Source organism: Silene latifolia, unplaced genomic scaffold (genome assembly GCF_048544455.1).
Source record: "Silene latifolia isolate original U9 population unplaced genomic scaffold, ASM4854445v1 scaffold_79, whole genome shotgun sequence".
Classification (NCBI taxonomy): domain Eukaryota; kingdom Viridiplantae; phylum Streptophyta; class Magnoliopsida; order Caryophyllales; family Caryophyllaceae; genus Silene; species Silene latifolia.
Window position 1 is genome coordinate 2,055,315 of NW_027413701.1, and position 12,358 is coordinate 2,067,672.

General features: G+C 35.7%; 1 protein-coding gene across 1 annotated transcript; it reads right to left on the minus strand.

Moving 5' to 3' along the window:
* Positions 1–9,022: 9,022 nt before the first annotated feature.
* Positions 9,023–11,608, minus strand: LOC141640385 (F-box protein At4g09920-like). Its single transcript, XM_074449190.1, has 4 exons — positions 11,440–11,608; positions 9,803–10,763; positions 9,576–9,734; positions 9,023–9,498 (listed from the first exon to the last, which is right to left on the minus strand). Exons 2-4 carry the CDS (start codon positions 10,742–10,744, stop codon positions 9,334–9,336), a joined length of 1,266 nt encoding a protein of 421 aa, XP_074305291.1. The 5' UTR covers positions 10,745–10,763; positions 11,440–11,608; the 3' UTR covers positions 9,023–9,333.
* Positions 11,609–12,358: the final 750 nt, after the last annotated feature.

Here is a 12,358-nt window from a genome sequence, read left to right on the forward strand (position 1 = left end):
CTAGCTCCATAATATCATCCATTATCAAATCCAAAATCAAGACACTCATGATCATCAAACGGAATGTTACATTCTACCACCCTTAAAAGGAACTTCGTCCTCGAAGCTTACTCACACTCATAAACATCCTCATCCAACTGCCAAGACTATCGAACTCATAACCATCATCATCCAACTGTCAACACTATCCAAATATTCTCACACTCCTAAACATCGAACTACTACCAGCACGTCCGTGACCTTTTAACACTATCAACCACAACATATATAAATCCATATCTTATGCTACACCAACGCTCTACTTCCAAATATACTACCATATGAACAACCATCAAAATCTCTTTTATCGCATCCTACTCCTCTTAAGACAAATGTTACGTCCTCGTAACTCACTAATACCAACCATATCTATATCTCATTATCCTCTGTACCACCACATGTCAGAGATAACCGTCTATAAACCAAACACTCACCATTCTTATATCCAAGGCTCCCATACATAAACATTTCTCATTTGGCATAACACCTAACCTATACCATAAACTCGTAACAAATCACCATACCCACTCTTCATTCTTACTGCCAAACAACATACCTCTCTATGTAAGGCACTTATCTCCTAGAAGCATAACTCACGATCCGCACTCGTTACGTACACGCACACTAGATCCTCAAGTTCTTTCTTTCATTACCGCAAAACTCATACACAACTTAACATGACACTAATTCCCAATACCCTACATTCACTGTCTCAACAAAAGATTATGAACCACCTGCATCTTTCGGGTCATTACCACACATGTTCTACGACTCACTTGCCATTACCATGTCTACTGAAACCTTAACTATTGTAACAACCTCTCACAACCGTGTCCCATCAACAGAAGATGACTATACTATGACAACAACGAAAACATATACAACTCTATGTATATCATACTCTACCCTCATTCTCAACTTAACCAGGTAAAGAAAACATCAATAAACAAGACAATGTCTATCCGCACAAATGAAACTCGCAGGGAACAACATCAAACAAAACAACAATCTATGTATAACTGCTATGTACTTTCGAAACTCGAATCATAATCATCCTGCCTACTCCACCACAACCGGTGACGGCATCACAACACCGCCACCAACAGCCACACCGCAGTGCGAAAATACCCGCATCACAACACTAAATATCGTGCCCGGATCACCACCCGAGGCACCACAACCACATCGATAGTCATCACGACTGCATACAACTCCCATAAATACTGACTCAGAATAATTTCTCAGACAAGAAAAACTTACTCAAATCCACTTTACTAAATCATAACACCACATATTTTATGAACTAAACAGATAATAACCTCGTGAGTACCATCCCCTTACCATATCACAGATTGACATGTACCATGAATACAGACAGGCATAATTAGTCATGCCAAAACAGTCAAATTATTACCTTTTTAAACATCCTTCCATTACGTTCTCGTATCCAACATGTATTACAGAAAATTCAGATAACAACTTATAATTATCACACCATACCATTACTTGTGAGGTCACAACCTCACACAAACATTTATATATGACATAGACCCATAATCACATCCAACCAGTCAATCCTGATCACGTAAGTTACCACTCAACATAGGTTACCTGCCGCCCGAGCTTAACTCATATGCCCCTCATAACCTTTTCCCCCATTCGCACAACCATCACTTCCTGCCAAGTATAACCATACCATTACCATTCAACTATTAGCATCCGCCTCATCTAACCACATCTTATACCCTCTCACAACCATACATATCCATCTGGTCTCTACAAAATCAACCTCTTTAGAATTGCTACCTTTCTAATATACCATCACCCTTAACCACTAGTCACAAACGATAACACTACCACTGTCCGAACATCAAACCTCTTACACTCATCTCTAAACATCATGATTTCTTTCCTATCTTTGGTTGACATCCCAAATAACAAACATCGAATCCATCAACAAAATTACCTCAACATTCTTCCCAATACTATCCTTAATTGTATCATCATCTAACTCTCCGCCAAAAAATCTCGTATCGTGCAAATATTCTACCAACTTCTTACTTTCCTTAATTCCTCGAAACCCATTACTAATCATGTTGTCCCAAAACTCCTCTATAACCATTAACTAACATCCTCATGATTGGTAGCACACATCTCGACGACTCCTTACCTCTATATCACATAACTCCGGTCAACATTTTCTTAGTTTTATTCCCCTCATTCTTTTCCTTTACATCTACAAAATGAATTAACCATTCAACTCCTTATCGCTTCTACCTAACTCTTTAGTGTTCCGGTTACGTTCTCACTGCTCCAAAACTCACATCTAATTATTTCATATCGATATCATCTCACTCTTTCTTACCACAAATATTCTCTTATTATGTCATCAATCACCCTTGCCACTAATCCATCCATAGAATCAACGTTTACTGTTCAACAATTGCATCTCCCTTCTTACATCTCTAGAAATCAAAATTCCTTTCATACCGCTAATTGCCCAAGGAAAACCCACAATAGTTTCATCTCTTAAAAAAAAGCCAAATCTCCACCCCGCGACATGTCTCCACAAAATTCACTATATACCACTCTTCTCAACCCCTTTAAAACGAACTTTCATTATGTATATTCTTAACCCACACGGCTCTTAACTACCTCCCTCCATAATTCTTTACACATCTCAAGTTGTCACTATCCATATCCTTACTCTCAATCCTTTCATTCTCACGTTCCTTAGACTCACATCATCCATTGCCCACATTCACTTACTTTTACGTTACTCAACACACACTCATATCACTCATCCCATTTCATCTCAGAAAACATGCTCGATGTCTCAATTAAGCCATAACAATCTTCCTTTTCTTTTTCCACTATCTATTACAACCACGTATAACTCATGTCCTCCCACCGAACTCATACTCACCACAGGTGCCACTCACTACACCACAAGATTGGGTAACTTACGCGTCAAGACCAACATACATGTAAAACAATGCATAAAGAAGCAAAATAATAACTTTGAATTAAACACAATATGCAACGAATTCAAAAGATAAGCATATGACCCAAAACAAGGGTCACTAGATCGAGTACAGGACACTCGATCGAGTAAGGGACTTACTCGATCGAGTAGGTGAAGATCAGAAGCACGTAAAACAAATTGCCAGGGACACTCGATCGAGTAAGCGGACGTACTCGATCGAGTACCCCCTACTCGATCGAGTACCAAGGCTACTCGATCGAGTACCTACGCATTTCTCAAAGACTATCCAGCCAGAAAGCAGTCATAACTCACTCATTTCTTGGTCAATTTGGGCGTGTGACCTATCGTTAGAATCGTAAAAGGACAAGCTATCACCTCCAATTAGAATCACATTAAAATCATTTATGCATCTCAAGTTATAACAGTTTAAAGACAACTTTGCTGTAATTAGACGGCATAACTATTCGATTTTCTCTTTCAAACACTTAAACGACAACAATGGTAAACAAAACAACTCAATACTCACAGAACCAGTATCCCTAACCACATGTTACTATTTTCAAAAGTTAAGCAACAAATAACTCGATGCACATATATCATTCAACTTACCAATCACATATTACCCACATGTTTTAATTTTATAACTTTTCGCAACACAAAATATACTCATACCTTACGAATCATATTTCCATGTTACTAATGCAACAATATTACAAACCCACTTGGTCACCTAAACATATTCATAATCACAAAATTCATATTCTCATGCAATTGACACCCCATCTTTTCCAATCGGTTCATCTATTTCATCCACAAGTGCATACGATTCCACAATAGACAATTATATGAACTTATTATCTAACTTTACGCAAACAGGATTATAAAAAACAAAATCATGTCACATCCTCTAACCACAAGTTACTAGTATGTACACATTATAAATCATTCATCCTGCACATCATTATTCATCACATATAATCTATTTCCTTTTTCCACCACATCATTCGTCATTCTCACATACTTTTCCAACTATTCCAATTAACATGCTTTCAACCAACAACATACAAAATCACCCTTATACATGCCACACATCACCATATTGTTACACAATTCACAAGATAAACACATAGCGATCCCGACTCATATCCCATGTGACCGGTTCAAAATTATAGGGCGAGTTCGCGACTTTAGGACGTCTCCCAAGCCTTTGCATTAGCTCCTACAACCTTTACCCCGGATTCATTTTAATTGACTCCCTATATTCATTGGATTCATTGGTTACAGGTTTCAGGATCGTCGCTCTGATACCATTTGTAACACCCCCATACTCCAAGTGCCTTACCAGGACCACTCAGGTATAAGGATGTCACCATCTCGGTTACCCGAGGCAATGATATTCATAAGACAATAAAGAAACATATTTAAAAGTAAATAGTTTAAGTGATTACATGATCAAAACCAAAACTAATAAACCGAAATACAACATTCTCGGACGGTCTCATGCTAAAACTATCAAAGCTATAAGACACCGTCGACACGTGAAGACTTCTAAGCGCCACGTGATGACTCATCCCAGCTATCCCATACGCGTCATATCGTACCTGCTCAATAACTGCTCACCACCCCCGAATGGATCACCACAGTTTTTAAAACATTTAAACGGGGTCAGTACTAGTCACACAATTCAATATATCAACAATAAAATAAACAGACAGCTTAACCGTCACACACACACACACAACCACACCAATCCCAACAATCTCAATCACCGAATGTCCACTGGACCAGCCCTGCCAGTGGGGGACCGCAGCCGTTCCCACCTAAGCCCCGCTCATCATACCGAGCGATAACGCTGTCCATTAATGTGCACATCCCCTTCCGTGGCGGGTTCCACGAAGGGCGAAACTAGGGCGAGAAGTCACTCCCGCAAGTGATCCCACTCCGAGAACGCATCTCGAGAGCCATAGAAACCAATCACAAACACAATCACAATCACAATCACAATCATCGTATCACACAACTAACTACAACACATCACCAATATCCCATTATGGGACTAAATGCGAGTAGAAATCCTACCCGGAAAGCACAACACGCAGACGGTATCTACAAGCGTTTGTATCAAAACGGCTCCTCTACGAATTCTCCTCCTACCATACAACACATAGACGCTACCATTCAAATACTACTCATAAAAACCCCCAATTCCTAAATTAGGGTTTCATCAATCTTAACAAAACATTATATAAATTATATTAAAAGCTTACCCTCGACGCAAAGAATCCAATGACGCGAACTACGATACGAACTGACCGTCTCGAACTCGGAATTGTCAAGAACGCGATTAGGAAGAAGACTAGTTGCTTTCTCTCTAAAATGGTTTTAGGTTTTGTAAAAAGTGATTTAAAACAATTACGAATATGTTTAAATACCTTAATCGCGTAATTAACAAAACCCGAGAAAACTCCCCGTAAATGGGACACTCGATCGAGTACCCAAGGTACTCGATCGAGTACCCCCTACTCGATCGAGTACCCCAGTTACTCGATCGAGTACCCAACAGGTCAGAAACTATTTTATTTCGCAACTTACCCTTACTCGACAGAGTAAGGGCTACTCGATAGAGTACCCCAAGACTTATAAATACGGAGTATTACAGCTGCGTTTTGTTGTTGTTGTTGTTGTTTGACGCAAGAAAGGAAGAAGAAAAGAAATGGGGGTGGGTCATACGGGTAGTAGTAATATGGAGTATATATATATATTATAATATATAATAATAATAATAATAATAATAATAATAATAATAATAATAATAATAATAATAATAATAATAATAATAATAATAATAATAATAATAATAATAATAATAATAATAATAATAATAGATATTTTGAAGGTGGGTGAATGTGTTGTTGGTTTTTGATTGGTCCAGATTAAAGTGGGTGCAAAGTGAAATGTGACGGTCTATAGCTAGACGGAAAAAGGTCTCGAGTTTATTTTAACTTGAAACGGAAACTAATATTATTATTGTCGCTATTATTATCCGACCAAAAATATGTATACATATATTATTATATAAATTATGCCTCAAAATATAATTTAATAATACGTAATTTTATATAAATGAGCTTTTATATAATAGGTTTATAAAAATCGTATTTAAAATAAAATTAATTAAATTGAATAATTCAGAGATATATAATAAAGTAATTCAAACGGTTTAATAAATTTTTAAATGTCAAAGAGGGGAAATTCGCGGGTGTTACAAGTCACCTAATTATATTGCATATAGACTTGATACCGTTTAATGGCTATCATAAAAAACATAATTATAATAGAATATTTTTTCTTAATTATTACTCAAATATATATAAATACTATTTGTTTGTGGACAAATAATATATATTCTTGCATTTGACCAATATTTATTATTCGCTTAAGATGAGAAAAGAAAAATGTAGGTTAATATGTTACATTTCCCATTTCTTCAGATGAAATATATAGTTATGTCGTATAACATACAACTACATTAAAAGTACATTATTTTAATGTCATAAAAAATTATTGTTAAAGTAAACATATTATTTATAAATGTTAATTTTAAATAATTACAAAAACATAAAATAATATTTATAACGACATAAACAACGATAATAATAAAATGAGTTGAACATTAGTAAGAGTCGACATTATTAAAATGTTAATAAAAACATTATAATCTAGCTAATATTATTTTAATTATTATTAATGTAATCACGATAATAAAATCGTTTTTAATCTTAAAATTGCGGAATTTAAATAATTATATGTTAACAAAATAGAGTTAATAATGGATCTATTATTCATACATACTATATCAATTTATATAAATCCTTTAATGGATAATCATGCATTCTAAACAAAGCTCTGATACCACATGTTAAATATATAAGTCACAACATGAACTCTAAGATCTTGAATTACATGATTATCACAAATGTAATTTTATTTTAATCATATTAGAACAAACTTCCGGACAACATAATGATAATAAGCTTTGTTGAATAATAAACCCTTAGTTGAGAAATGAGGTTTCTCTCCCTTTGCCTATAAACCTTTAATGTATGTGTTTGTAATATTTTTGTGATGATCTTTGTGATGGACAAATATCACTATTTATAGGTAGAGAGAGGACCAAATTTCATAGCATATAACATAATATTAACCTTCCATCAAGGTTTAATTAAGATTGAAACTTACTCTTTGATGTATAACCCTTAATGTTTATTAGCAAATTAATATGAAACATATGTTTTTGAATTGTAACATATTCATTATTTACAAAAGAAAACATCTCTTACTAATGACCATAAAATGAGTAAGACTAATAACATCTTATGTCATGAATTACATAGATGTTTTCTTACATAAGTACAGTGGCGTAGCTACCTAGTAGCATGGGGTAGCAGCCGCTACCCCAAATCCCGAAAATTTGACTAAGATGATGAAATTTTGCTACTCCATATATCGCTGATATGTGTCAAAGGATAAATAAATAATATGTTTCTAAGGTAGCATCAGAATGTACATGGTCTAGTGGTAAATTATTAGTACATCTCTCAAGAGAGTTAAGTTCAACTCCTACAATAAGCAATTTTGAATATATAATGACAAAACGAGCTCGAACTTCAATTTTTTAGGCTCGCCGAGCCCGAGCTTGAGCCAAAAAAATGCTTAATGAAAGGTCTTAACTACCTAGGATTTGAGGCACCGTCATTCCCGTCAACAACCACGTCAATTATCGCGAAAATATTTTTTTCGTATTTACAAATTGAAAGTGTAGTTCTTATTGAGCAAAAAAAAACGAATTGTTTATAAAAAAATTCTATGTTGTTACTGTGCTCACGGCTTCACGCTACTTTCGCTACCCCAAATTTTCAATCCTGGCTACGCCCCTGCATAAGTATCATCAAATTACTCTCTATATGTCTAATACACACATAAAATTCAAAATCGTCACAACCAAAACTATTGAGATCAATGTCGCAGAATCAATCACATCCATCAAATTGGTGTTTACTAAGATATAATTAACAAAGTCATAAGTAGGGGACTAATGATATTCATAGTGTTGTTACTCTATCTAAGTTCGATAAAATAATCTACTAAAGCCCTCGGAAACATTAGCAGATCTGCATCTATGCACGGATGTTCTCTTTAGGAAATCTGCATTTCGTTGTTTAATTACATTTTTCAAAATATTTGACGGGACCTAGAAAAATGTAAGCGACTTATTTGAATGGAGGCCGTAATAAATACACATGTCCACAAAAGCAATCCACTTTGATTAGCTTGACAGGTTATGAATCAGGGATCTCGGGTATAACTGGACATGACATTGGATCGGCGGATCGCATTAGACGCAACTAAGCTCCTGTAAAACGAATTCATAAAGTGAAACATTAGTTTTTCGGTACCATTGATTGGGACACCTGCCTTGAATTTAATTTACACAAAGTACAACCACAGCGTTACCTCAATGCCGCAAAAAACAATGAGCAACGATGGTGGCTCACACTTCATTTCAATCCCTTCCAATACTCGGAAGCAAATGACCCCTTAGTTCAATACTCAGATGCTAATGATCGTTGGTGTGCAATGGTGTTGATTTAGGTTTCCAGTACAACTGACTCGGACTCGAACTCCATTTTGTACAAATTCAAAATCAGCACAATTAAAACTAATGAAATCAATTTCCTCCCGGATAGAGATTCTATCTAAGTTAAAAAAAAAAAAAAAGTCTCTTAAAGCCTCAAACAACATTTTTCCATTAAAACCATTTTAGTTAAATACAACAGTTAGGGAGTTACTGTTACACTATTTCAGTTCTACACCACAGTCGCTTGAAGCCCTTGGAAGGTTCATCACATCCTTGTTTATCTCCCGTTCGTTCTTCATTTCATTAGAGCGACGCCATTGGCGAACTCTCTTGGCCACAATCAATTTCTTCAGGAATCTCGCGTTTCTAAGAAGATGCCCTAGAAATAACAGCGAACTCTCTTCACCACAAAAGTTGTGCACTTCTATCACTTGGGCATTACATGAAAACGGTAATAGAGATTCACTTGGAGGTAACAGAATTAAGTTCCTTGATCAGAGTAGTGTTTACTAGACATAACAAAGCCGGAATTAACTACAATTTCAAAATAGCAGCATTCTTCAGTAACGAAAGGACTATTTAAAATCATTGGCAACAATATAATAGAGATTCATAGAGTTGTTACGCTATTAAGTTCAATAAAAACGGTTTCTTGAAAGCCTCAGAAGTATCAGCAGAGCTGTATCACAGGAAATGATCGAAAATTGAATGGAGGCCTTAATAAACACACATGGCTACAACCGCATTCCACTTGAATCAGCTTGACAGGACATGAATCAGGGATCGCGGGTATAACTGGACATGACGTTGGATCGCAGTAGATGCAACTTAGCTCCTGCACAACAAATTCATCAGAGAAACTCTAACCAATTTGTATATATATATATATTTAGTTGACGACTTGATACTAACCCAATCCAAGAAGATAGTTTCAAGGTTAGGAAATTTGTCGAGCAAGCTTGTCACGCATAGCCAATCTTCAAAAGGACAGTGACGGCACCCACTGATGTATAATTTTGAAAGCTTATGAAAATCAGCCATTTTTCTAAAATCGGCTTGCCTAAGAAGAACCTGCAACATTCACAAGTTGTTAATAGTTTGAACGAGACAATTATTTCCAATAAAAATTATGTATATACCTCAATTGAGTCCGAGGAAAGACATAAAACTGTTGTTTGATACGCAGCTGTAGTTAGAACTTCAAGGTCATAATCAAGTAAATCTTCACAGTAATCGCCTTTATCGTGGTCAAATCCCAGGTCTGCGGTGACAAGAGAGCACGTGTCGTTCCATGAAGGAATGATTCTCACGCCAAAATTGGAATTGTAAGATAAATGCGCCAAATTAGGGGCATCAATCTCGAATAATCCCTTCTCAAAACAGCAATTATCTACTTTTAGGATTTTCAGTAGTCCAAAAGAAATAATGACATGACCACTATTATCACATTTGGAAGAATTGAGATGAAATTCTTCAAGCAGTTTGCAGCCGGAAAACAATCTTTTAATTGAATCATAGTCGAAAAAATCGACATTCTCCAGGTGAAGGATCTTCAGTTTTGGCAAGAAGGCTGGTAAAGGAAGTTTGATTTCACTCCCATAAACTCTCAATTCCAATCTCACCAGTGTTTCACACATTACGAGGCTATCCGGAAGCAAATATCCCTTCTCTACACTAACTTGATAATAAAGATCCTGAACTCCCTTCTGTGCAGCAGTAGTAACCCATCGATTGAAATCCGAATTATCATAGCTGGTGCGACAGACTAAGCGAAATTTATTGATAGGTGAGGTTTTGTGCAAGTTCAAAACATTATCAACAAACTTCTTAAACTTTATCTTCCGAGCTGCTTCTCTTTCCTTGCATTCTTTCGTACTACCAAAGCACGGTTCATCTTTGAAAAAAAGGCATGTGATCAGTGTAAAAAGGTACCGCCATCTCGTTGATAGAACACTTGTGCTCACAGCACACTTTGTTGGTAGAAACGAAAGCATGTGGCCGAGCAGTTCATCAGGTAATGCACTGATCCTATCCAAACAATCCCGACTTTCTGGTTGTTGTAAATGTTTACCAAGTTTCATAGCCTTTGAAGGTCCCTACCTGAAAATAATGCAGGTCGAATTATGGGATAAGTCGATAACCATGCTCGTACTAACGTTGATATAAGGGAATCAGGAGTCAGGCAGGGGATAACAGTCGGGCTGTCCATTAGACCAGCCCGTTCAGTCTACCAAAAGAAAACGGGTCCGTTTATTGTCCTAAACCCTCTAGACTTCTCATACGTGAGCCGCAAAGTTAGTCCATGTTAACCCAGAACAAGCACGCAATTTGAGGACAGGAAGGTCGGGTCAATACAAGCATTTTTTTGTTATTACCTCTATCAACTGTATCAAGAATTAATCGAAACATTCTTAAGATGTAGGGAGTAAATAATTATAAATGTTACATATATACAACAAGCTATCATACCAAATAACTAAATACGCAGTTCAATCATTCGCTCAGGGGCGGATCTAGGGCTTCAATAATGAGGTTCAATCATTGTTTGAAAAACGATTCAACTAAAAATCTAAATAATTATAAATCGCCCCGGGGTTATATAAAAATGGGAACACATGTTTAACCAAATACAAGTTATTTAATTACTCAATACAACATGATATCAAATAGAAATAGACCCGAAACAAATCAACTATATATATATATATATATAAGATTAAACCATAATAAGCAATAATATAAGTTAAGAATCAGAAGAAATCAATGTATCTCATACCTTAGTAGCGATCGTAAGTTATGTGATCTTGACGTAGTAGTTAAGATTGAAGTATTCCGTAAACCTCCTTGAAATGTAATTTGAAATTCGAAGGCCGTATTGTCATGTGAGACTACTACTGATAGTGGATTAGTAAAATAGCAACTGCTATAGCCTATAGGTTGCGGTTACGGTTTATATTTTCCCGCCTATATAAAACCCTTGTGAAACTGTACTAGAATGATACCCATACGAGTCTACAAAACGATTTTCAACATATCTTTAATTCAAATATATTATAAAAATATTAATATTTTAATGATATTCTTGATTTATCATTGACCCATCGGATCGAGTGGGTTGGGTCAAGTTACGACCCTAAAATAACATTTCATTTTAGATTCGAGTCGTGGGTCAATTATTGACCCTAAAAAACGGGTCAAGTAGACTCGGATCATGTTTTGACAGGTCTGCTGAACTCTATAATTAATATTTAAGTATACTGAAATAAATATAAGTGTTAAATTTGAGTTACTCTTCTTCTATTGGGCCTCGTCCTATATTATGGAGGCCAACAAAAAAGAAGTTGATAAGATAAGATTGTACGTAGGTAGATTAAGGTTGTGTTCTTTTTCGATCAATTTTAATTTAGCTTTTTTAATATCAGTTCATATCACTCTAGTTTAGCTACATTCGATTCAATTCAGCTCATTTCATCTCTACTAAGTTCAGTTTGGCTCAACCTTACTAATGATGATGATGATGATGATATCTATCCGTGCCAAGTCAATTGTTATAATTTGCTTTTTGGCTATTACTCCATATACATAAGTGAAAAGAATCTTTAACATAATTTTCAATCTATAACAAATAACATAAAATATACACATGTGATCTTGTTTGACTGATCCTAATAAGTATATCGAGAATATTAAAATTT

What these genes read in the sequence shown, in the direction of transcription:
- LOC141640385 (XM_074449190.1), bottom strand. Translation starts at nt 10,744, where the DNA reads ATGAAACTTGGTAAACATTTACAACAACCAGAAAGTCGGGATTGTTTG. An exon ending in TTTCCTCGGACTCAATTGAG is followed by an intron (nt 9,735 to 9,802) that starts GTATATACATAA and finishes TGAATGTTGCAG; the next exon opens with GTTCTTCTTAGGCAAGCCGA. An exon ending in AAACTATCTTCTTGGATTGG is followed by an intron (nt 9,499 to 9,575) that starts GTTAGTATCAAG and finishes TTTGTTGTGCAG; the next exon opens with GAGCTAAGTTGCATCTACTG.